This window comes from Hyaena hyaena, unplaced genomic scaffold (genome assembly GCF_003009895.1).
Source record: "Hyaena hyaena isolate Hyena2069 unplaced genomic scaffold, ASM300989v1 scaffold_119, whole genome shotgun sequence".
In the NCBI taxonomy this organism is placed as follows: domain Eukaryota; kingdom Metazoa; phylum Chordata; class Mammalia; order Carnivora; family Hyaenidae; genus Hyaena; species Hyaena hyaena.
In genome coordinates, this window is record NW_024080750.1 from 1,987,536 (window position 1) to 2,013,615 (window position 26,080).

The 26,080-nt window shown below is 57.0% G+C and overlaps 1 protein-coding gene across 2 annotated transcripts in view; it reads left to right on the forward strand.

The window, feature by feature from the left end:
* Positions 1–26,080, forward strand: part of BMP7 (bone morphogenetic protein 7) — a 92,069-nt gene that overhangs the window by 55,774 nt on the left and 10,215 nt on the right. Inside the window, exons 3-4 of one of the 2 annotated variants that reach the window (XM_039236906.1) lie at positions 6,078–6,226; positions 20,651–20,848. In XM_039236906.1, coding sequence (XP_039092837.1) covers positions 6,078–6,226; positions 20,651–20,848 — 347 coding nt within the window. The remainder of the gene's footprint in view (positions 1–6,077; positions 6,227–20,650; positions 20,849–26,080) is intronic. The other variant, XM_039236907.1, reaches the window with a different exon arrangement.

The window sequence follows — 26,080 nt, forward strand, 5'->3', positions numbered from 1 at the left end:
AGAGAAACAGACCGGCTGAATTGGGACAGTGTTGATGAGCACGGGAAGAGGGGACGATTTGGGGACAGCTGTTGCTGAGACACGGAGGGTGTGCGTGTAGGCTTCCCGCCCGTCCGTCTGTCTAAGCACATTATTAGCATGGTGGCTCCGTGCTCCGTCCGTTTAAAAAGCTACAGCCTTATTGAGAGATAATTCACATTATTGTGAATACAATACAGCTATTGAGAGATAGCTCACAGGGTGAGCTGTACAGTTCGGTGGGTTTTAGTCTGTTCAGAGCTGTGTGGCCATTACCGCTGTTGCACATTTTCATTAGCCTGGTAGGAAACTCCGTACTGTGAGCGCCCACCCTCCTCTCCACAGCCCCCCCCTTCCCCCCCCAGCCAGCGGCAACCACTCATCCTTCTAATCTCTGTAAATTTGCTTCTCTGGACACTTCCCATAAAGGAACCCCACCGCGTATGGCCCCGTGTCTGCCTCCCTTTCCTCGGCATGATGAGCTCAGGGTTCATCCCTGTGGCGGCCAGTCCTTCATTCCATCTTATCACCGAAGAGTTTCCCGTGGCGTGGATTTACCACACTTTGTGCGTCCATGGAGCGGGTGACGGGTATTTGAGCTGTTTCCACTTTTGTGTGCTCTTACAAATAATCCTGCTGTGAACCCAGCGTGTACGACTGGATGTGGGTCCATGTGCACCGTTTCACGTTCCCATGAGCAGCGTACGAGCCGTATCCTTGCCAGCACTTGCTGCTGTGTGGTTGTGGTGTTGGCCGTCCTAGTGGGTGCGAAGGGCTGTCTTGTGGTGGCTCTGAGTCGCGTGTCTCTAGTGGCTGACGATGTTGACTCTTCTGTCACCTGTGCTCACCGGCCGCTGGTATCTCTTTACAGAGACGCTGTTCACACTGGCCCCGTCCGTTGTCGGAGGACTGGCTTCTCCCACCTGGTCCTCCCCGATTCTCCTGACTGATTTGTATTAGCAGGAATTGTCCGTTGATAATTTGGCCGTTTTGGTAAAAGTAGTGCAAAGCCATTTGGGGATTGGGGGTGAGAAAGGCTTTTTATTCCTGTTTCAATTCTTTTTTTTTTTTTTGAGAGAGACAGAGGGTGCACTTGCACAAATCTGGGAGAGGGGCAGAGGGAGAGAGAGAGTCTCAGGCAGGCTCCATGCCCAGCACAGAGCCCCATTAGCGGCTCGATCCCACAACCCTGGGATCACGACCTGAGCAGAAACCAAGGGTCGGAGGGACATTCGACCGACCGAGTCCCCCAGATGCCACACCCATTTCAATTCTCACCGTATTTAGTTTTGCTCAAATTCTCTATTTCTTTTTTTTTTTTTTTGGCCGTTTTTAGCATTTTGTATTTCTCCAGAAACATATGTGCTACACATTCAGTCTTCTAGGACCTCTTTGCTCGGTGTCCCGTTTCCCCCTTGTCAGGAGGTGCTGATCCGCGTGGTCCTTGGAGGCAGCTTCCTGGGACGTACGTGCCGTAAGGTTTTACCCGCGTCTCTTCGTGGATGGCTTGCAGGTTTTCTAGGACACACGGTGTGACTGTGGCCTCACTTCCATGGGTCCCACCGGTCCCAGCCAGTGGCGAATCAGCCCAGACATCAGAGGCGGGGAACAGACCCCGCGGGAGAGCTGCGTGTGCGAACAGAGGTGGGAGGGCTTGCCGGTAGCCTATTTGCAGAAAATCCTACAACTGTACACATCCTAATATAGTTGCCTGATGAACTTTGGGGTCGAACTGAACATTCTTTGAGTGGATACGTGGTGTGTTAATTTCTGGATCAAGTCACGGAACATCTGAGGCCAAGACAGGCTGAGCAGGGACTGCGCACCAGCACCTTGAGAGTTTGGAGCCCTGTGGAGCCTTGAGAGTTTGTTGCCAAGCTGGTCTTCACTTGGGTCTCCCAGTTGCTGAAGAAGGTGGCCTTATCCCCATTTTACAGAGGAGGAAACTGAGGCCCGGGAATCAGCCGCCTTGACCTGCTCTCCTCCCTTCCCCACCACCCAGACCTCATACCCGTCTAGTATTTTCTCCGCTCCACACAGTGCTGTGATAGTAAGGTGCCTCATGCAGGACCCAGCCGCCTCCTGGTTACCTGTCCTCGGGCGAGGAGGTGACTTAAGGACATCACAGGGCTCATGTGCTCGAGTTGTGGGGTCAGACTTCTGACGCTGTGCCCGGTTCTGTCCCTTAGAGGGTCGCTCACGTGGACAGTCGGCTTCACCTCTCTGGAGCTCACTGTCCTCATCTGTAAAATGGAACACTTATCTTACCGCTGGGGCCCCCAGAGAACTGACGTGAGGAAAGTACTAGGGGTGGGTGCTTCACCCTGAGCCTTTTCCGCCCCTGCTCGCACCTGGGCTCCGGAGGCCAACACGATCAGGGTAAATCGCACGTCACCAAGGACCTGTCCGGTTCCTCCTCGGTGCGAGAACCACAGTGCTCCAATGAGACGCTCGAGGGGGCAGCTAGAAATGGCCGCTCTCCCACCCTTCCCTCCAGACTTGGTTGCAAAGCGATTTTTCCCTGGGCCTCCTCGCGTGGGCCCCCCGCGTGCCTGGACCTTCGGGGCAGAGGCAGAGCCCCTGTTAGCATCGCCAAGGCTCCCCTGCCCCAGTGCCTTTGAATAGGACTCCGCCGCTTGCAAGCAGACCTAGAACCTACTGCAGAGCGTGGCTTGGGGGCGGGGAGTCGGCGCGTTCCCGCTGATTCATGGATGAGTCAAGGCTCGGCCACATCTGGGGCGCGGGTCGCGGCCTGTAAGGAGAATGTTCAGTATCGTTTGGCAAGGCGTTCACCATTCCAAGGCCTAATTCTGGTTCCTTCAGTGACTACGTGTTGTTTTACCGTCCACAAGGGCCTTTCCAGATACCTGGTCACATTTTCCTGCAAATAACGACGTCCGGCAGAGTCCCCACCCAGCTTTGTGACTTCTGTGCTGCGGCGTGGGCGCCTCCCCCGAGGGCCCCGGGAGCCGGTCTGGGCAGGGAACTGTTTTGATTCGGAGCCGTGTTTCTCCTCTGACTGCGGCTGGCCGCGAGCGGCTGGTTCGCTGACGCTGACGGCTGCGCTCCACGGCCGGGGAGCCATCGAGGCAAAGTGGAGGCAAGGACAGCAGGAAACGCTCGTTTGTAAGCTGGTGGTCTGCGTGGAACAGCCCCCAGACCCGCTCTGAATCTGCCTGTAAAGGGGCGCAGGGAAGAGTGGAAGTCACGTGGTCAGGAAAGACCGTCTCGTTCTTATTCAGTTCAGACGTGACAAAGTTAGGGTCTTCAAAACCCTTTGTGGCTCAGAAAGCCAACCCTGGGGCGCCCGGCGGGGCTCAGTCGGGTAAGAGTCCGACTTCGGCTCAGGTCATGATCTCGCAGTCTGTGAGTTCGAGCCCCGTGTCAGGCTCAGGCTCTGTGCTGGCAGCTCAGAGCCGGGAGCCTGCTTCGGATCCTGTGTCTCCCTCTCTCTCTCTCTCTGCCCCTCCCCTGCTCATGCTCTGTCTCTCTCTGTCTCTCTCAAAAATAAATAAAGATTAAACAAAATTTTAGTTGTTAAAAAAAAGTAAAAGGCCATCCTTGCTTCCATAATCTCCCTGTATCAGCGCAGGGACGGAGATCCCCAGGGACCCCAGAGTGGCTGGCACGGTGCGCTGTCCTGTCCTGTGGCTACGCTCTGGTGCCCAGGACACCGGCAGTCGTGTTTCATTCATACACGTTGTGTAACATAACTCGGTATTTTCTGAATCGGGTTCCGGCCATGGTTGAGCATCGCTTAAAAACTGGGATTTCAGGGGACATGGACGGGATGCGGGTGACCTGTTTCTGTCTTCTGGTCTTGCTGGTTTGTCGCCATGGGGCGCCCTGCCCCCCCGTGGTCCAGCGCTGGGTTCTCTGCGCTCAGGCTTTGGGATGATGCGTGGAGAGAACTAGAACTCAGGTCCCCGCCTCCGGCAGCTGTTTGCTGTGTCCCTCATCCTCACACCTGCTTTGGCTCCTCCTGGTTCTCCATCCCTGTGGAGGCTTCTCCAGGCGACCTGTTAATCTCCCCGTACGTTTCCAGAGAGTTCTGTGATACAGTCAATTTGGAACACTGGCTAAAGTTACTGATCCAGTTTCTGCCTGCCTCCTCGTGAGTCTTGTACACATTAAGGCGATGGGTAAATGTCTAATGCGTTATGACACGCGGCAGAATGAGAATCCGGCCGACCTCACAAACGTGGAGTCTCCAGGCCACCCAGAAAAGAGGAGTGAGGACAGTAGATAATAGGAGGCTTGTCCCTCATCTAAGGGGGCGTCTGCGCCTCAGCACCAGCCGATGGCTTAATGGCTTGTATTATTACACTGAGTCTGATTTGCCAAAGGTTCTGAAATGATAAGACTCACCCCTGAGCAAAGGTCGTGTCCAGATGAACGGCGTTCACGTGGGGTTGCAGGCTTGGACTTGCAGGTAGTTTGGGTGGATTTCAATCCTGCCTTGACTATGTTTCAGCACAAAGTGACCCCTAGTAACCCCAGGCAAACAGCTTTGCCTTTCTGAGCCTCAGTTTTGACATCCGCACAATGGCACACATAATATTATCCAACTCATAGAGTTGTAAGGATTCAATGCTGATAGGATGCTGGTCAGGCATCTCAGCCCAGAGCCTGGCACCGGGTAAGTGCTCAATTAACAGTCACTACATCTCAGGCCTTCATAGTGAGTGGAGAAAATTCACCTTAATTTCCAGGAACATTAGATCATTCCAGGTACGATGGAGACTGTCGATGCCCTAGGGCAGGGGCTGGTTAGGATGTTGTTCACCATTGTACCCTGGTGTCTGGCACAGTGTGGGGGTTCAAAAATTTTAACTGATTGTTGAAGGATTTCAAATGTTGAAACTTTGAATTCTTTTAAGTAAAAGTCCACAAAATGTTTTGAGACCTTGTATACTACAGTTCTATTAACCATGAATGTAAAAATTCACCCACCCACCCGTCCTTCCATCCATTCACCCATCCAAGCATTCACTCATCCATCCATCCATCCATCCATCCATCCATCCATCCATCCATCCATCCATCCATCCATTCACCCATCCATCCACCCACCCACCCATCCATCCACCCATCCATCCACCCATCCACCCACCCATCCATCCACGCATCCATTCACCCATCCATCCATCCATTCACCCATCCATCCATCCATTCACGCATCCATCCACCCATCCACCCACCCACCCATTCATCCATCCATCCACTCACCCATCCATCCATTCACCCATCCATCCACCCACCCACCCATTCATCCATCCATCCATTCACCCATCCATCCACTCACTCATCCTTCTGCCCATCCACCCTTCCACTTCCATCCATCCATCCTCCATCCACTACAACATCAGTTGTAGTTTTACCCATTTTGCTACTGCAAAATGTGAGGAAGAGAGGATTAAAGGGTTATCTCTATTAATAATGTCAGTCTGGGGTCCACCTCCTAAAACTTGGTGGGCTTCTGAGGCAGTTGCGTGGCATGCACATGAAGAGTGTGTGCACCAGTGCTCAGTTACCTGAGCTCACACCCCAGCTCCTGCCTAAATGACCTGGGGCAAGTCATGGTTTTACGGTAGTCGTGGAGACGATAATATCACTACACCTTAGGGTTGTGAGAATGGAATGAGATAATATGTGTAGACTATTCCGGGCCATGCCTGGCAAATGGTGAGTAATCCAACAAATGTGAGCTTCTATTCCCCGAGATTCCAGGCAACACAGAGGCTATAAATGCATGACTTCCTGTGTCCTGTCCCATCGGGATCCCTCGTAACAAGGGTGAAAGGTGAGCTTGCCTTGGAGCGGCTCCCTGCCCCCTGGATGTATTCTCTCTGTCCCTTCTGCACTCCCTTCTTCCATCACAGCTACTACGGGATCTTCGGGGCCGGATCTTGCTCTGATGCACCCACTTCTGGGGGCCCGGGAGACCTCCTCCCGCCTCCCCTACTCCACGCGGTCCTTCTCTCCAACAGTGGCCGGCCGGCGACAGGGGTGACCGAGCCACGCAACTGCCGTGACCTGTGTCTCCTCCTCTCTTGCAGGGAGTCTGACTTGTTTCTGCTGGACAGCCGCACGCTCTGGGCCTCGGAGGAGGGCTGGCTGGTCTTCGACATCACAGCCACCAGCAACCACTGGGTGGTCAACCCGCGGCACAATCTGGGCCTGCAGCTCTGCGTGGAGACCTTGGACGGTAGGTGCCCCGTCACCTCTGCTTCCGGCAGCCTGTGCTCCTGCACCGCGCAGGGGCTCCTCAAGCTCGCGCCTGCTGCCTGTTGCTCCCCCGATGCCCGCCGGGCAGCGCCCACCGTCCAGTCTTTTGATCCTGGGCAAAAGTAGCACCTGCCCCTTTGCAGGAGATGATGACCCAGTTGGCCACGGCCAGGTTGGCTGAGGCCTCGTGCGGAGCGAGGTCCCCGCCCCAGCAGGGTTGACGTGCTCTCAGAAACACAGACTCTGGTCCCGTCCCAGGCCTGCTCTGTTAGATCCGGCACTTTAACCGGAGCCGCGGGTGGTGCCTGAACACTTAACCGTGTGGGACACCCCTCCCTGGGGACATCCTGAGTGTCCTGCACATATGGCGGGACATTTAACTGTATCCCCGGCTTCTACCCACGAGATGCCAGTCGCATCTCCCCAGAATGTCTCCAGCAGTTACTGAAGGTTCCCTGCGGAACCAGGTCACCCGCGGTTAAGGACCGCAGCGCTGGTGTGAGGCATGGAGCCCCTTCTAGAAGCCCCCGCACATGGTTCTGAGCCCCCTCTTGGACCCTCCGCTGTTGGCTGCTTCCCCTGGTGCCTTCCGCTCCCCACCTCAGATCCACCCTCTTTGAAGGGCGGACAGAAGGCGGGTGGGAACCTGGGTGGGGTTAGCTGTGCCCATTTCTTCCCCCAAAATGTGTTTCTTATTAAGTAGGGGGAGGGGGGGCGCGGCTCCGGGGTAGGTAGCTTCTTCCTGACACCAGCTTTAAGGGGAAAAAAAAAAAAGAAACCCAAATGCAAAACACATTTATCTTAGAATAGATAATACTTGCGAGCGGCTCAACTTTCAAGCTGCAGGTGCGCGCAGCGGTGTGGCGGCTCCCCGCGACCTCCTTCCGCAGCTGATCTCACCTCCAGGGGCAGCTATTTCCATGGTACTGGCTGTCTTCTCAGACGCCCTCTGGGGATTTAAAATTGCGTCTAGATTCTTCGTTCCTTTTTTTTTTCTCCCTTCCTGCAGATAGTGACATGGCGTACACAGTGTTGTCTGCCTTGCCGTTTTTCACTGGCAACTTACCTTGAAGGTTGGGCCTCATTCGAGAGCTTCCCTGTTGGTGTAAAGGCTGATCTGTGTTTGTGTACGTGTGGCGTGTGTGTAGCTCTTCCGCTCGCCCGCTATGTGACCTTGGACAACCTCCCTAACTTTTCCAAGCCTCCTCATCTCCGACATTCAGGGGCTCTGGGGTTGTTCCGAGATTCGGTGAGTCAGTACAGAAGGGGTTTTAACATAGTGCCCTAATGGGGCGCCGGGGGGGCTCAGAGAGTCCGACCCTGGGTCTCGGCGCAGGTCACGATCTCATTGTTCGTGAGATCGAGCTTGCGTCAGGCTCTGTGCTGACGGTGACGTCCCTGCTTGAGGAGTCTCTCCTTCCTTCTCTTTCTCTTGTCCTTCACCTCGTCTCTCTCTCTCTCTCTCAAAATTAAATTTTAAAAAACATCTAAAAAATTTTTTAAATGGGGCGCCTGGGTGGCTCAGTCGGTTGAGCGTCCGACTTCAGCTCAGGTCATGATCTCATGGTTCATGGGTTCGAACCCCGCGTTGGGCTCTGTGCTGACAGCTCGGAGCCTGGAGCCTGCTTCGGATCCTGTGTCTCCCTCTCTCTGCCTCTCTCCTTCCTGCGCTCTGTCTCTCGTTCTCTCTCTCAAAAATAAATAAATGTTTAAAACAAAGGTTTAAAAATTAAAAAAAAAAAAAAAAAAGGGGCTCTTGTGCACATAAATCCCTGGGCATCTTGTTAAAATGCAGATTCTGATTCAAGACAGCCGGGGGGGGGGGGGGGGGGGGGGGGTCTGCATTTCCAGCCGGCCCCCGGGGGGCGGGGGTCAGAGGCTACCGCAGGTCCCGTGCGGTGCTTTCAGCAGCGCAGGCTGAGCGTGGGCCTGATGCTTTTGTTATTACTGGTGTTGCTGTTACTGTCATTGCTGCTGCTACTCGCATTGACTTATCCCGTCCCTCTGGGAAGGACACGCAGGGGTTTTCTGGTCCTTGCTGCTGTGGAGAAACCTCAGCGGATGCCTCGTCGTCTGCCTGAGCGCGCGTAGCCCTGGGATCAGCTCCGGAAAGGGACGCTGTCTGTAGTTTGGATCGATACTGCCAGTTTGCCCTCCTCGGGGCTCATCCCGTTCACACCCCGCCACAGTGGGGCACCCGTTCTCCCTTCTTTGACAGTCACACGTTTCCAAACGTGTCCATCTTCGCTCGTCAGGCAGCCATAGTGGGACATTGTAGGTTTGCTTTGCTTTTCTCCCTCACGTTTGGGGCTGAGCCCTTCCTCCTGTGCCCCGTCGGCCGTTTCCTCCCTGTGTGCCGTCCGTTCATACCCTCTGCCCGCTGCTCTGATAGAACGTTCGTCTTTTTCTTCTCTATAGTCTACGGACAGCTGGCCCTTTCTGCTTGGAGCCGCAGATATCTTGCCTGTTTTTAGTTTTTCTGTTTACTGTGGTTAATGCCGGGTTTTACCAAACGGATTTCTAGATGATGTGCCTGAATTGTATAACCCTTTCCTTCAGGGACCCTGGACTTTGCCTCTTTTCTTTCCCATCAGAGGCCACTGCCTTAGTCTGGGGCCGTCTTCCCTACCTGAGATCTGCCTCAGACGGTGCCCCATGTGGGAGGGGCCGCAGAGTATAGGAGCACTTTGTCTTGTGTCCGGGCTGGTCTTTTTTACTGATGGAGCCCTCCCTCTCCCTCCCCCTCTCCTTTCCCTTCCATGACACTTAAATGGGGAGGGGGGGGCGCCCTAGAAGTAATGAAGTTTTCCATTCTCTAAATCGAGTTGGCCAACTATATGCCTGATGGACCAAATTCAGCCTGCAGCCTGCTTTTCTGTGGCCTGTGAGCCAAGAATAATCCTCACATCTTTAAATGGGCGAGAAATATCAAAAGGGAAAGACTATTTCATGACATGTAAAATTGTATGAAATTCACATTTTGGTGTTCATAAAGTTTTATTAGTACACAGCTGCAGTCACTGATTTACATGTTGTCTAGGCCTGCTTTTGTGCTCTCACAGCAGGGTTGAGTAGTTGTGACAAAGACTCTGGTCCACGGAGCTGAAAATATTTATTATTTTCAGATGATTATTCATAGACGAGATGTGCAATCCCTGTTGTATGCCAGAACTTCCCAAACTGTGTCCTGTGAAGCGTTGATGGCTGTCCCGGGGTAAAGGAAAGCCTTTATGATCAGCGAGGCATGAGCAATGCCAGGTTGGAGAAACTCAGCAGATTTCTCTGCAGGACTTATCAGAACCCTTATGTTGCAAATGTCCATTGGGAATTTCCTGATGGGGAATATAACATAGAGGAATTCCAAACGTATTTGGCAATAGAGTCATTCAATTCTTCTCTTTCCTTACAAGCTTTTGAGGAGCATATTGGAGGTGAGGTTAAAAAATGAGGCTAAGGTAGACTTGATTCCTTTCCCTGGCCTCATAGATACTGGCTAGACCTTCCAACTTGACCTTCAGGGGTCCTGTGCTTCTCTGCCCTGCCTGTTGGGTTCAAGGTGGCCCAAGTTTGGTTTTTGTCTTAAGTGACAACCAACCCTTTAGTCTTTGGCATCATCTTTCTCCCCCAAAGTCTGGGGCTACGTGCCCTTGTTTCTTCCAGCTTCTGCTTCCCCCTCGCATGAGAGGGAGGCTTAGGGTTCCCTGAGATGGCACAGCCTGATGGTTACGGCCTGGGCTCAGGAGGCCAGACTCCCCAGGTTCAAATCCCACCTCTCCTGTTTGTAGCTGTGTGACCCGGGGTGAGTCACTTAATGTCCCTCATCTGGAAAGTGGGGTTAATAATAGTTTCCACCTTCCAGGGTGGCGGTGAAAGATCAGATGAGCTCATGCAAGCTAAGGGCGTCATTGCTCAGCTTGAGTCGGCAGCTGAGCACAGAGTGCTGGGGGCCGTACTTCCTCGGAAGGTCCACCTCGTGGCCGCAAGGCAGATGCCGCCAGTGAGATCCTCAGAGCACAGGGGAGGAAACCGAGGCCCCAAGTGGCGTGCGGCTGCGGCTCCACATTCTGGCGGCCGCCTGGGAATTCCTCTCTCTTCATCTCTGGGGGGGTATAGCCTAGTGGTTGTAAGATGCTGCCCAGAGTCAGGGTGAGGATCAGATGCCGTGCCCCGGGTCGGGCCCACCTCCTCCCTGCCTGTCCCCTCCCAGACGGGGCACCAGTTGCTGGGTATGGCTGCCGCCCCCCCGAGGACTTGGCTGGTCTGTCCAGGCGCTGTGTCTGCCAAGGAGGCAAGTTTGCCCTGGTGGCCTGGGTCAGGGCAGGAGACCCCCTCAGACCGTCCGACGGGAGCAAAGTCTAAATTAGGAGTCTGAATATTGAGATCGTTTCGGGGAGGAGATGAGAAGCAGGTGGTCCTGGCTATGCATTTGTCCATCAGAACCCCCCAGGGTATGTAGAGGGTTCTGGTTCCCGGGCCCCACCCCAGAGCACCGGGCCCTGGCCCAGCGCTGACACGCCAGCAGAGTCGTGCCCTGTGTTTTGTTTTGGGGTACCTGCCGATAAGATGGTGAGACGGAGCACCCCACTTAGATTCCGGGTCTAACCTGTGTTTCGTTAAAGGCCCGCGCAGGTGAGGCACCAGCAGAGCCCCTGGGGAGGCAGCATTCTGGGCTCTGTTTGCTGGCACAGCACGGCTGTGTCGCCCGCAGCAGTGGCCGGGTCCCTGCCCCAGCGGCTCCTGCTACCATCAGCATGAACCCGTGAGCCTGCGGCTTCCTGCGGCACCTGGGCGAGCCGAGTCCCGGGGCGGTGGGTGGTGCCTTTGTCCGGTCCCCTCTGAGAGGGGAGGAGTAGTGTCGCGACTCAAGGTCTAATCCTTGTCCAGACCCTAGCAGCAGCACAGCCACCAGGCGGCTCCCAGAATATGGAGGATGTCCCCCATCGTGGGCCTCAGTTTCCACACCCATACAATGGGCATATCGATGCTAGTAACCCTGGTGAACTTGCCTCCATCCTGGTGAGGCGGAGACGGCACAGATCTCCTTGGAGAAGCTTGGGATGCTTGGTGTGGGGTGAGGCTGCTGCTCACTGGGTCTCGGGAGGTATCCCGAGACCACCCAGGAGGCGTGCGTCTGTCCCAGCTCCCTGCAGCTGCGCCTTCTTGTGCGCGCCCCCGGGGGAGGCGCAGCTGGGGCCCCGGCAGGGGAGGGAGGCCCATGCGCCCCAGCACCTGCGCCTGCGGCTCATCACGAGGCAGCTGGGGAGCATTGTCTCCTCTGAGGACAGGACGCGGTGGGGGAAGGGCTGGCGTCTCCTGCTCTTTCCCTTTGTTCCAAGAGAGGAGGAGCGGCAGCCGCCCCCAAGCCACCCGGGCTGTGCTCCCCGCTCCTGGGGCGGCTGGGGGAGGAGCCGAGGAGCCCCCAGCCGAGGGGTTCTGACAGGTACCAGGTACGGGCTCCGCCCGAGTGGAGGGCGAGCCCGCTGGCAAGGGCGCCGTCCCCGCGGGGCTGGTGCGGCTGAACCCTCGCCGTGGCCCAGGCTGGCGGCTCGGGGCGCCTGTGCAGAGCCCGAGGAGGGACCGGCCAGGCAGGCGGCTGCCACACGGACTCTGGAGCCCATGGCCACAGTCTCTGCTCCTTGGGCAGCTTGTTCGCCCCTCGATGCCCTGTCATGTCTTCGTTCCACGGGCCCAGTAACGGGTGGGAGGAAGAAATGAATGAATTGCAGTGAAACGCTGGCACCTGGGCGTGGCGCCCGGTCCACACTGCTGCCTGCTAGGGCTCACGTCACCCTTGCCGTCCGTGTGCCGGGTGCCCAGGTGTTTCTTAGCCTCTGCATATGAGCAGCTGCGGAAACCAGGGCCGAGAACGTGGAGGAACTTGGCTGAAGTCGTCCCGTTCCCTGTGTGGACGGGGCTCCACCGCGGGCTCCCAGCCCAGCCCCGCGCCCCGCTCTTTGCTGGACTGCGTCTGAGGAACACAGCCCGCAGGGACCAGGCGGGGGGAGTGTGCTGTGGCTCAGGGAGCCCCTGCCGGGCCCGTGGCGGGGCCATCCAGACGCAGCCCCGGACCCTGCAGCCTCCCACTCCCTGCCTGGGAACGAAGGGCTTTGAGAAAGAACCCAGAAGGCCACGGGCTCCCACAAGGACCGACGGAAGGGCCAGGGCTGCGCTGGACTTTCGTGGACTCCTTCCTTCTCTTAAAAAAAAAAAAAATACTAAAAGTTATGTTTTGTGACCATGTTAGTATAAAGATGAATATAATCCTGGCTGGATTAAAACTGAAAATATTTTCTGTGACCCCCAAAAGCTTATGTTTTGTCTTCTGATTTTAAGAGACATTAAAACATTTTCACAGGCCCCTAAAAGTACCGGGGGCCTGAGCGCGGTGCCTGCGGACAGCTTGGCCCGGGCCCTGCCTCCCAGGCCGGAGAGCGTGCCGGACCCTCCCTGACCGGCACCTGCTTGTTAGAACGAGCTTCCCGCAGCTGAGAGCCTCCCCGCCTGAACTGGAAACACATTTCTTCACTCAACAAACATTTGATACGCCGGGGGCTTGCTGTGAGCGCTGGGGCTACGGCCTGAAGGGTTTTGCTGTCACGTCGCCCACGTTCTCGTAGCAAGGTGGGCCGCAAAGAGACCCTATGCTGCAGGTCAGGGATGAGGCTGTGAAGACAAGTTCATGGGCTCGGAGGTTCCCAGGAGGGCTTCCAGCTGCTCGCCGGATCAATGCCCACGGGTTCCCCGGCACCACCTTCTATCCCAAAGCTGCCGGGAGACGATGACACCCCACTCTGGGCCGGAGACGCATTCAGACCAGAAAACACCTGGTCGTTTGTTCCCAAGACAAAGATTGAAGCATCTCCTCTCCCTTGTAGGAGGAGAACTGGGGGCTCAGGACCCCCCCCCCCACCCCGAGGAGACAGTACGCTGTCACACTTCCTTCCCTCCAGCTGCTGCTCCCAGGCCAGGAGCGGGACCCCCTCGCCCACCCCGGGTGTCTGCTTCCGAGGCTGCCTCTCCTCGGCGTGAGCGCGCGTAGCCGTCTCCCCGACCCTCCCAGATGGGACTGAATGGTGTGGCAGGGCCCTTAAAGGACTGAGGGCGCGTGTCGTCGCACCCCGGGACCAGGAGGCCGCCCCCGCCCCCGCCGCTGGGGAGACCAAGCCCCGAAAAAGCCGAGCTGGCGAGTGACCCCGCCTCCAGCACCGCGGTTGCTTCACATCCCGTTTGTCCCGAAGCCGAGCGGGAGGAGAGAGGAGGCCTTGATGACCCGGAGGCTGGGACGGGCCCTTCCAGGGCTGGGTGGGCAGCAGGCGGGTGTCACCGGGTGCGCCGCGTTCTCACCTGCCACGTGGGCCCTGGGCCATCGAGGCAAGTGGCTGGAATGAATGTGTTCTGCACGGTCCACAAATGGCATCCTTGCGCCGTGGCCTCCGCAGGCCTGGGAAAACCAGGACGCCGCCTCCTGCGACCCGGCCGCGCTCTCCTCTCCTGCGAGGCCCCCTTTGTGCGCCACGCCCCTTCGGGGGGCCGCTCTGGGCCGGGCGGGCCGCCCCTGCTCTGCCGCCCCAGCACCTGCCGGCGGTGGCCTGACCCCGGCTCGGCCGAGCTCCACTCCCCTCCCCGGGGCCCAGCCGGCTCACCTCCTGGAAGACCGTCCCCCGCCCCCCATGCCTCGGCGAACCCTCCCCTGCTGTTTGAGGCCCCGCATGTCGCCCACATCCATGCCCGGGCAATCTCTCCTTCCTGCGTTTCCGCCCACCCGGACTCAGCGGTCTGGTGATTAAGTTCCTGGCTGTGAGGCGGCGTCCCCGTCCGTAAGTGTGGGGCCCGGGGGCCTCCCGGAGGGGCAGCGCGCAGCTCGGGCTCGCTGGGTGCCTGGCGCACAGCAAACGCGCAGGAAGGATTGGTTCTCGTCTTTGTCGTGAGCCAGCGACGCGGAGAACCCGCTGCGTCGGGAATGCAGTCAGTGGCAGGTAATAGACAGTGAAAGTGTCTTGTCTTGGGGGTGGGGGGATGGCCTCCTTTACGCGTCTGGGATGTGAGGGGGCCGGTGAGAGCAACTTGGCCAGTGAAGTGCCGGTGAAGAACCAGATCTAACTGTTCTAGGCTTCGGGACCAGAGATCTCTGTCACAGCTCCTCCCCTGCCATTAGAGCATCGAAACAGGTGCCGAATAGGAGGTGGACGGAAGAAGAGCAGGCCTAGAAAGTAGAGTTTCTCTACCTTGGCACTATTTTGTTTTTAATTTTAAAATTTTATTTCTTAAAGCATTTTTTTAAATGTTTATTTTTGAGAGTCAGTGCGAGTGGGGGAGGGGCAGAGAGACAGGGAGACACAGAATCTGAAGCAGCTCCAGGCTCTGAGCTGTCAGCACAGAGCCCGACGCAGGGCTCGAACCCACGAACCGTGAGATCATGACCTGAGCCGAAGTCGGACACTTAAATGACTGAGACCCCAGGCGCCCCTCCCGCTTGGCACTGGTGACATTTGCGCTAGATCGTCCTCTGTTGGGTCATCCTGATGACTGTACAATGTTTACTGTCCTTGGCGCCTCCCCAGAAGTACCTCCTCAAGGTGCAAAAACCAAAACACGTCTGCAGACACTGACACGTGTCCCTGGGAAGCGGGGTGTCGCCGGTGCCGACACGGAGATAAAAGGCAGCACGGGGCCCCCGGGGATGCCCTGCACCCGACAGAAGCCATGACTGTGTCCGCTCCGTGTACGAGGAATGTCTGTTTTACCATATGCTAGTTTAACACCTAGAATTTAAAAAACCCAAAAAACAAGAACAGAAGTAAAACACCCCACAAAGAGGCCAGCCAGGCGCTCTGCGAAAGAAGAAGCCGGCAAAGATGTCACCTGGAACCGACAGCTGCCCGTCGGGTGGACCGGACCCTCCGCCACCCCATTTGCTGTAGAGGATCAGTTACCATTGCACGTCGGGAAAACCTTCTCCCCTAACTTGAGGAGCACCTCTTGGCAGATTAAAATACAGGACACTCCGTTAAATTTGAACTTCAGATAGAAAAACAATAATTACTCCGCGTAAGTATGTCCCGCACGCCGCAAACATTCTCATTTATCTGAAATTCAGATTAAGCCAGGCATCCTGTGTTTTTTTTTTTTTTTAATTTTATTTTTTTAATGTTTATTTTTGAGAAAGAGAAAGAGACAGAGCATGAGCAGGGAAGGTGCAGAGAGAGAGGAAGACAAAGAAACCAAAGCAGGCTGCAGGCTCTGTGCTATCAGCACACAGCCTGATGTGGGGCTTGAACTCATGAACCGCGAGATCACGACCTGAGCTGAAGTCGGACACCTAAGCAACTCAGCCACCCAGGTGCCCCAGGCATCCTGTGTTTTTATTTGCAGCATCTGCAGCCCTGGGCTGGGGCACATCTGCAGGTGTTTGTATGTTTTAACCTATTAACGCTTAGCTACACTCTGCATCTTTTCCAACTTCCCTGAAGATACAGACCTTATGGTTAAAGTATCAGGTGTCTCTTTCCTCCCTGCCTGGGACCAGTTATGTCCCCTCCCCCCCACCCTCCCACCCCCGCCGGGTGCACGTGGCCTCACTGCAGATCCAGTGCAACTCGCCCTGGACATTTAGAAACAAACGATCCAAACGAGTACTTGCGCGTGCGCGTGCTAAGTGAAGCCAGTATACCATAAAATATAGTGCCATAAAATGAGATCGAATTCTTTCCCTAGACCACTGGCGTGTCCTGTCCTTCGTGAAAACCTTTCTCGGCCCTTTTGCGGGGACATTAAAATAAAAATAAACTTTATGCATGCACATACCCACACAGGTTGGGCATTGTCGGGACCCGGGAGGGGGCCCCCGGGGCACCTCTGCCATCCTGTGGTGTCCCCCCGCTGGCCTGAGCGCCTGCTGCCGTGGTCCGTGTGAACGTGCTTTGGCCGGTCTCGAGCCCTGTCCTGAGCCGGGACAGTGAGTGGAGGGGACCACCCTGCCCTGAATCTCTGAGCTTGGAGGGCAGCGAGATGTGTGTGGGGCCCAGAGAGGCCCCGGGCTCTGTTCCAGATCACCACTCGCCCTGCACTCCCACCTGAGTGGGCCTCTCACCCCAGAGGCCTGGCTGGGTCCCCCTCTCCAGACCCTGCGTGGCTGCCATCGTGCCTAGAATGTGATCCAGAGCCCCCGCGAGGCCCCCGGCGACCCAGCCTCGTCCCCGGGCCGCCTCCCTCCCTCTCCAGCCCCCCTGCCCTCATCCCTGTTTTTTTTTTTTTAAATGTTTTGTTGTTGTTTTTATTTTTACTTATTTTGAGAGAGAGAGTGGGGAAGGGCAGAGAGAGAGGGAGGCTGAGAATCCCAAGCAGGCTCCAAGCTGTTAGCGCATAGCCCAATGTGGGGCTTGAACTCACGAACCGTGAACTCATGACCTGAGCTGAAATCAAGAGTCGGATGCTCAACGGACTGAGCCCCCGGTGCCCCTCCTCCCTGTCCTTTAGACCTGGACTTGGCATTTCCTGTTCCCTCTGCTGGGAACATCCCTCCCCAGCACCCCTGTGGCTACGAAGCCTTCCCTGACCTGTCCCCATTGTCCCTGTCCTCACCACCCCCGAGCTTGTCTCCCTCCCTGGTGGGACCCCGGGGGGCTGATCTGGCTCACTCTCCGCCTGCACCCAGCGCCGGGCCCGGCATACAGTAGGCGTCCATCAGCAGTTGACGAATGAACTAGTGAGTCAGCACCGAAGTGGCTGTCGCAGCCGGGAACCCGTAACATAAATGTCCACGGGCAGGACGCGATGAGGTGAAGGCATTTTCAGATGTGAGGCTCCTCTGTGGCCAGGAGGGGTGAGGTCAGCACATCTCATCGATGTGGAAAGACGTCTACAGTATATTGCGCAAAAACCAGGTTTAGATGAGACAGCAGTAACAGGACAGTCCCCATTACGAGGAATTGTGCACACTCATTTCTGTAGACGCACGTGTGTGTGGCTCAGACTAAACAGTCACGGGTGTTTATTCATCTCAGTGGTTGGGGCCAGAGGGAAGCTTCAGGACTGGTTTGATCCAGTGGCTCAGTGATATCACCAGACATTCCGTGTCCGTCTGCTCTTCCCTCCAGCAGGTCAGCCCCATTAGCAGGTGTAATCCACTTGTGGTTTCTAACTGGTGGCCACTTCCGGGGCTCCATCCATTCTTCCTCCCACAATCTTGTCCGGGGACTTTTCTGGGAAAGAAACCTCCAGGGCACCTCTCTTCCATTCATTGGCCAAGTTGGGTCATGTGCCTGTCCCTGAGCCAATCATTGCAGCTGGAGGATTAGTTGTGGTCTCTGAGGACCCCCTCTGAGGTACAGCTGCAGAAATGAAAATTGGGGTGGGGGTGCCAGGGAAAGGAGACATGGGTGTGATAAATGGCATCACCCCCATTTTACACATGAGGAAACGGAGGCCCCAGCATGCAACTTTACCTCTCTCGGCTTGCACAGGGTGGTCAGGGGCAGCTGTGGGTTTAAACACCCCCCGCCAAGACCCTCTTCTTTCCCCTCTGTCTGCCCATTTCTCAGCTGAGGCTGTGGGTCCCTGGCCGTGCTGACCGCCACGAGAGCGAGCCAGACCCCCTCCCTCAGCACCGCACAGACGTCTCCCGGTGCGTGGGTTTACTGGCTCTGGATCGGCTTCAGGTTCTCAGGCGAGGCATTTTTACTTTGCCCTAAAAGCCTTGCAGGTGGGGGTGGGGGCAAAATACAATTCCTGGGGGCTCGGCTTTAATGGTTCCTTTTATAGAATCGTTCGAATTATAAATGCATGAACTCGAGGAAACCCTGCTGAAGAATGCAGGAAAGCTGGGCCGTTTAAAGGGGTTGAGGTAAAACAGTGGTGGGCGGGGGAAGTTTGCTCTTTTAAACACTAGCTGTTAAAAAACCAAAGCGAACCCCCCGGTGCCGATCTGGTCCCTGAGAGGCCTGGTTTCCTGGCTGCGGCCCGTCTGGGGGGCTCCCGGTGAAGTTAGTTCCAGATGTGGACGGGCCCGGGCCCTCCGGGAGCCCCGCTTTCCCTCGCCTCCGGCTCCCCTCGCCTAACCCTGCGCGTTTTTGTCCAGGGTACGCAGCCTGGGCTCAGATTCTGCTCTCTCCCCCGAGCTGGGTGGCCTTGGCCAGGTTGTTCTGCCTCTCTGAGCTCTTCCCTCGTGAGGGAGATGGGCTTTCTCTGCCCCGTCTCTCGCTTTATCTTTCTTTGGAATGCACACCGACCACTGCCAATGAATGGACATCAGTGCACACTGGCCGGTGGCCTCGCCTGGTCTCGGCTTGCCTGTGACTGCACACCCGGCAGCGACTGTTCCGTCCGCCTTCCCCTGTCTGCCTCCAGGACCCCATATCCTCAGGGTGCCCTCCCTCCCCCTGCCCACGCTTCTTCCAGATCCTTCTAACTGGGCCCCCCTTATCAGCTCTTACTGTCCTCTCCGTGCCAGAGACAGGGTGCCAGGCTCGGCTGTCGTAATGCTTGTCCAGCCACACACCATCCCGGGTGAGCTCCTCTCTGCCACCCCGCCCTGAGCCAACGTTTCTTGGGCGCTGCCGGTACTGCAGAGCTCTGCCCTGAGAAGCATCTATGTGGCAGAGGCGGGACTTGAACCCAGGATGCCTGGCGCCGGCCAGAGCACGTTTGGCCCCAGGTCCGTCTCTCTCCCAGATGGGGAGCCGCACCCAGGCCGGGACATCCTGCTGCCCACCGGCCAGCTTCCCTCCCACGCCAGGTGGGCATCGCAGACATCGGTCCTTCCCACGTCAGGTGCGAGTCCCCGCCGTCTCACCCCCGCTCTGTCCAGTCCCTCAGCAAATTCTGTCGGTTGAGTCTTTCACAGTATATCGGGATCTGCTGTTTGCCAGCTCTGCAGGGACTCCAGTTATGGGACCGTTGGGCAAGACCAGGAAGGGGGAGGGGCACGTCCCTGTACGTTTTCTTCTGCAACTTCCTGTGAATCTGTATAATTATTTCAAACCGAAACACTAAAAATGAATTCCGAAGATGGATTTGAAAATGGAACCATTGAGGGTCTGATCCTGTCTAACCAGCCGCATCCCCCCTCCCTGCTCCGCTCGGTACCTCCTCCTCCCCCCTCCCCAGCCCCCCCCCCCAGGACACCTGGGCTGCTCTGTTACACGCTGCTCAGCTCCAGCACCCCATGGCAACCGCCTCATCTCCTGGGGCTGCTGGGAGGCCCCAAACTGGGGGGCTTGAAACCACAGGCCTCACCTTCCTAAAGTCTGCAGGCCGGAGGCCCCGAGACACATGTCCCTGCGTGCCTGTCCCAGCATCTGGTGGCTCCTGCTGTCCTTTCGTGCCCCCCTCTGGGAACATGTGTGTCAGTGTCTCTGTGTCTTCATGTGGCCTTTGTCTAAGGACACCCTTGAATCCCCTGTGACGTTATCTTAACTGATTACATCCGCAAAGATGCTGTTTTTAGTAGTCACATCCTGAGGTTCTGGGTGGACTTGAATTTGGCAGGGGGAGAGGGGACACTGACTCCGTAGACACAGTGGCAGGACCCTGCCTTACCTGGGCTCCTGAGAGCCCCCCATGATTTATCCCCTGCTTCCCCCCAGGCTGTGCTCCAGCCAGCGGCCAGTGTCCTCACTGCTCCTTGAGCGCACGCACCTCGCTCCCACTCCAAGCATTTGCCATGGCAGTGCCCTCTGCCCAGATGCCCGTCCCCAGACAGCCACCTGCCTCCCTCCCTCACTGTGACGCCGTCCCCTGCTCAGACGGCCCCTCCGTGTGTAGGGCGGCAGTCACCAGGGCTGCGTGCCGCAGGCCCCACCGTCCGTGGGCAAGCAGGCTCCTCCCACCTCTTGAAATTAGGCAGATCATGGGGCACCTGGGTGGCTCAGTCGGTAGAGCGTCCCACTTCGGCTCAGGTCATGATCTCGCTTGGTCTGTGAGTTCAAGGCCCGTGTCGGGCTCTGTGCTGACAGCTCGGAGCCTGAAGCCTGTTTCGGATTCTGTTTCTTCCTCTCTCTCTGCCCCTCCCTTGCTTAGGATCTGTCTCTTTCTCTCTCTGAAAAATAAATAAAGATTTAAAAAAAAAAATCAGGTGGATCACATGACTTGCTTTGGCCAAAAATGTAAGTGCCACTTCCAGGAGCCCAAGACCTGCAAACCTCAGCCCGTCTCTGGTTTCCTGCGCACAGGCTCCCCGCCTGCCCCACCTGCCGGCACACCCAGAGGACAGGAGGTTCCCTGCTATGATCCAGGCTCCTGAACAACCTGGCAGAGAGTAGCCGCTGAATGGATACTTGCCGGGTGGACAGATAACTGATGCGTGAAGAAGCTGGGAGGCGCGAATGAAACCGCGTCTGTGCAGCGCCTCCCCATCACCACTTCTCCCCTAATTGACCTTCTGTGCATTTGGCTGCTTCCGGTCTAGGGCAGAGCATCAACCCCAAGTTGGCAGGCCTGATCGGGCGGCATGGGCCCCAGAACAAGCAGCCCTTCATGGTGGCCTTCTTCAAGGCCACGGAGGTCCACCTTCGCAGCGCCCGCTCCACGGGGGGCAAGCAGCGCAGCCAGAACCGCTCCAAGACGCCCAAGAGCCAGGAAGCCCTGCGGGTGGCCAACGTCGCAGGTACGCCCGGGGCGGGAGGGTTCATGTGCAGACCCTGAGGCACCCACAGGCTGCGGCACGACCCCCCCCCCCCCTTCATTACAGTGCTCAGCAAATGAGCCTGGAGCCAATGCAGCAGGAAGCAAACCCACAAAATCCCATCTTGCACAGATCTCACCGCCTTAACTGTATAAAGTAAGAAGTTCATGCAGAAATGCACGTAGCAACACGTTAGTGTAACAAGATGCCAGTCACGTAAATTTCCAAGCAGACAGAATAATGGCCACAAATAAATGAAGGAGAACCCTGAAAACATGCAGGGGAAGACACCACCCCAACATCCCAGGAAGGCCGCTCCTTGGGAGAGGAAAGGAAGAGAAACTGGGAGAGTTTGCTGTGCCTTTAATTTTATTTCTTCAAGTGAAAAATATTTGACACTCGTGGCTGATTTTACTACTTGTTAAACAGGGGCGGTAATGGGGTTTTTTGGTACGTTATTTGGGATACTTTTAATGTTGTTTGAAGTGTTATAAGTAAAAAAAATGAGCATTAACCCTTTCCATGTATTTTGAGGGGTACTTTTAGGTTCATTGAAACGTTGCATTATTCTAAGTAAGCACAAATTAAAAATAAAGGGAACATTTTCACAGCAAGCAATTCAGAGAGTACTAGAAATCCTGAAGGTAGTGCATCCTGCAAAGGAAACTTCCAGGGGGTGCAACATTCGTGTACTTCCAGGGTGCCTGGCGTCCTGTGGTTCCTGAGGCTCTGAGGAGGTCGGCTTCCCATTTTATAGCAGGAGCAAAAGTGGAGCCCAGAGAGGTTAAGTCACTTGTCCAGAAGTGCACAGTGTGAGCATCAGCCCTGGGATTTGACCTGTCGATTTTGCTGGGAGGCATCTGCCTCTACTTAAGGAGCTTTGGTTCCTCCGACAGGCGTGTTCTGTGCTGACAGCTCACCAGGTGCTCGTGCGGCCCAGGGCCTGGCTGGGATACGGGCCCTTTCCCTACGGGCCGATCAGGCAACAGGCTGGGGGTGGCATCTGGTGGCCTGGGGTTGCTGGGGTGGGTTTTGGGGCTGGGCTGCCCTGGACCGGCCTCTTTAGCGCTGTGGACGCCTGCGGCCTGCCTGCTCACACCCTGGCCCGTGTCACATTCTCCTGCGTCGCGAGTTAGTGAAAGATGCACCCGGATTCCCCCCGGAGTCAAAAGAAAATTGCAAATAGATTAAGTTCCCCAGCAACCATGTTCCCAGTGGGCTGTAGGAATGGTCAACCAGACCCGAGGAGCCCAGCTCGTGCCCCGTCCCCTCACCTCGGCCAGGGCACTGCTGCCCGAGGACTCCTCAGGGAGCTGCTGGCAGAATAATGTCCCCTCACCCCCAGGCCTCCGATGTCCTTGTCCTTTATTCACGAGAACTGGTGAATATGGGACCTTACGTGGCAAAGGGGGCTGAGGCTGCCGATGGAATCCAGGCTGCTGATCAGCGGACCTAAGATAGAGAGGCGTGGACTGTCGGGTGGGCCCAGGGTCGCGCTGTGATCACGTGGGTCCTTAAGGCAGGGGACTCTCTCCTCGCGTGGGGTCAGAGGGGCGGCGAGGCGTGATGTCGCTGGCTTTGAAGTTGGAGGCGGGGTGCGGGGCACAAGTGGGGGGTGCGGGCTTCGTGAAGCTGGAAGAGACGAGGAAACGGGCGGCCCCTGAACGTCTGGGAGGAAGACGGCCCCACCGGCGCCCTGAATTTGGCCTGTGTCGCACTCGGGGCTGTGGCGCTAGTTCCACAGCAGTGCTGTTTTCAGCCGCCGTGTTTGCAGGGCGGCCGACGCAGCAGCCGGGCGAGCCGGAACGCGTCCCCCCGAGGCCACCGCAGGGCTCCGGGTGGGCTGCGAGGCAGCGCAGGGCCTGCAGCAGGGACCAGCCTGCCCGCTGCGTGGGGCGCAGCTCGTCGGCTCTGCGGGCTCCTGGCCGGGAGACGCATGCGTGGGGGACACGGCGGTGGTCACAAATAGGGTGGCTGGGTGGCAGAGCGGCCTCGAGCCCCAGGTTCACTCCATGTTGTCACCAGCTTCTTTGGCCTCACAGAGCCAGTTTTTAAATGCCTGTTGATTCTCCTCGAAGAAGAAAGGAACGGTCGCTGTGGCTGGTAAAGCTTCTCGAGTTGGGGCTCCTGCCCCCAGGGTCCCCGGAGTTTGTGCGCAGGGATTCGCAGGGAATGTTTTCTGGCAGTTGGATCCATCCTTTTTCGGGCTTCTCAGAAGGGCCTGTAATGCCCCCTAATGAAAATCCAACAACGGGGCGCCTGGGGGCTCAGTCGGTTAAGCATCCGACTTCAGCTCAGGTCACGATCTCATGGTTATGAGGTTCGAGCCCTGCGTCGGGCTCTGTGCTGACAGCTTGGAGCCTGGAGCTGCTTCGGATTCTGTGTCTCCCTCTCTCTCTGCCCCTCCCCCACTCACATTCTGTCTCACTCAAAAATAAATAAACATTAAAAAATAAAAATAAAAAAATCCAACAACTGAATCCCCTAATTTGCATTGGAAACCTCCTCCATGCTGGCCCTGGGGACTGGGGTTTGGTGGGGAAAGTCCAGCCTCGGGATTTGGGCGAGACTACAGGTGGCTGTCACTCCCCAGGCACACTTAACTGACAGGCCTGAGAGGCAGGGGACGGGGACTGGGGATGGACACCTCGGGGGAGGGGGGGTCAGAGAAGACAGACCCCCGACTGCTTTGGGACCAGCAGGTGCCCGTGAGGCCTGGCTGGGTCGGCTGGACCAGGGTGACCCAGGGAGCAGGCACACAGACTCACAGCAGGTGACAGGGTGGGTCTGTCGGGGAGAGAGGCCGAGGGGGCTGGGGCAGGGGAGGGCGGGGCTGGCAAGGTGAGCCAGACCAGGAGTCCCCTTGGGAGCCGCATCTGGAGTCTGAACTTCATCCGAAGCAAATTTGGAAGACTGGGCAGAGTTTTAAGCTGTGGTGTGGGGGAGGGGCAATCGGATGATCGTTCTGGCTGCTCTGAGGAGGGCGGGAGCCCGGTGGGGGGCCAGAGTGGGGACCCTTGTTAGATGTCTTTCCACACCAGCCAGGCAGGAGGCTCGGAACCCGGTGTCCTGGAGGTCTATCAGGTGTACCCCGCGAGTGAAGGAAGAGGGATCAGGCCCCGAAGTCTTAGAGTTTCACACCCGATTTCCCCCACTGTATCCTCGCCAAACACTCATTGGGTCCCCACTTACATAACCCCCAGGACGGGGCTCTCACTACCTCACATGGCAGCTTCTCTAGCTTGCTTGGGGTCTGCCTCCTTCCCGGGGCTTTCTACTTCCTGGCCTTTTTGGAAATTCATCTAAACCCTTCCTGGACATTTTATTTTTAAAAAGTAGCAAGGTCTTACCCCCGCTGCTCCCCCCCCAACAGGCTGAGTAAACCAGAATGTCTGAATGTGTGAGCACACACACACACGTGCCCTTTCAAAGTGCTTGACCCCACGTGCTGGGTTGGGAATCTTCTAGAGCCGTATAGAATCCTCTCTCATATATAGCCCTTCATGTGCTGGGGGGGGGGGGGGCGGGCGGAGAGAGCACATGCTCCAGCCCGCTGTCCCCTACAGAGCTTTCTCTGCTGCAGGCTATTCCCACCCCCCACCCCCACCCCCACCCCCAGAGCCTCCTACTGCTCTTAGAGGGTGTGGCTGGGGATGGAGAGGGGTCCCTTGCCTTCCTTTCACTGCCTTCTCCCAAACCCCCTTGGTAACAAGGCAGCTTCACCAGATGATCTGTGGGGGTTGTAACTTGTCAGCTGCTCAGGCAGGGGCTGGTGGAGGCGGGTGAAGTGGCTGTGTGGGCTGGGGGGGTGGGTAGGGTGGGGACAGGGGAGTCAGGAGTCCTTTCTTCCTGTCCCAGCCTTTCTGTTCACACGAGGTCATCTTGAAGCAGGACGTCTGACCGCTCTCTCCCAGAGCAGCCTGGTGATCCCAGGAGGCGTCTGGGTCTCTGGTGGCAGGGCCGGTGCCCACCCCCCTCCCCACACCTGCAGGCAGCCTCACACGTGGCTCGCAGCCTTGGTCTGTTGGGCCTTGGGTTTCAACATGAAGCCAAATACCATTGCTTTGCTTCCAGAAGGGATCGGGCAAAGTGGCCCTCAGGCCCATCGTCGCCCTGCCTCTGCTCATGGCAGACATTACTAATCAATGCTGGCACCTTCTCACTGAGCCTCACATAGCTTCAGATCCTTTTTCACTCAGGACTTCAAGCAGCCAGCGATGTTGGCGCTCAACACAAAGTTTCTTTGCCATGGGGTGTCCCAGGTTCACGTGCTCAGTCTTCTGTCTTGTTCCGGCTGCTCCACACATCACTGGGCTGAGGGGAGGCTCCTCCTCCCTCCCCTCTACCTCCCACCTCCCTACAGGGAAGGCGGACATGGAGGCCTGTTCACTGAAGTCGCTGCCTACGGCCACGGGCATTGCTACAGCGGTGGAGGCCACTTTGGATTTCCGCTCAGTGCATTCCAGACGGTATTGTGAATACTCTGGTCGATTTTCTTGGGCTGTTGCCTTGACCTTGACTTTCACATGTTGAATGCCACCTGCCCTCCAGAGGACTCCTGTAGCTGGTTCCTTCCCTCAGCCTTTCCGGCTGCTGGGCCCAGAGGTGGGGGGGAGCCCCTGGCCCCCCATTCCCACTCTGCCCTCCCAGCACCCGTTGGGGCTCAGTCAGCAAGTCTGCCCCCTCCCCACTGCCTGCTGCTGAGCCCCGGTCATACCTCCCCGTTCCTGGCAGGTTCTAGTGCCTGTCAGCCGCTACTGCTGTCAGGGTTCTCGCTGACCTTGGCCGTCACGGAGGGCACCCTCCTCTCCATTCCTCTGCGTCCTCGCCCTGGAATGCGCCTCCTGTGGAAGCCGCTCGGGCTGCTCTCACTCCCTTTTGGTTCTTACGCAAATACGGCTTCCTCCCAAGGGCCTTCTGTTAGGGCGCCCGCCACCCGGCCCCCGCGGCACACTCGCCTCCTACTTTGCTGTTCTCCTTCTCGACGGGGCATCATTTATGCTGACCCGTTGATATATTAGGTGTCTCGGTCGCTGGAAGACATATGTCCCCGGGGCAGGGCTTTGCTTCGTTTGCACCTGTAGCTCTAATGCCTGAAACTGCATCTGCAGACCAGTAAACAGACAGTAACGGTTTGCACGAGTGAATGAATGAGTGAATGAATGAATGAGGCAGCAGGTGACTGGGTAGTGAGACTGTGCGCCACCCCCTCAC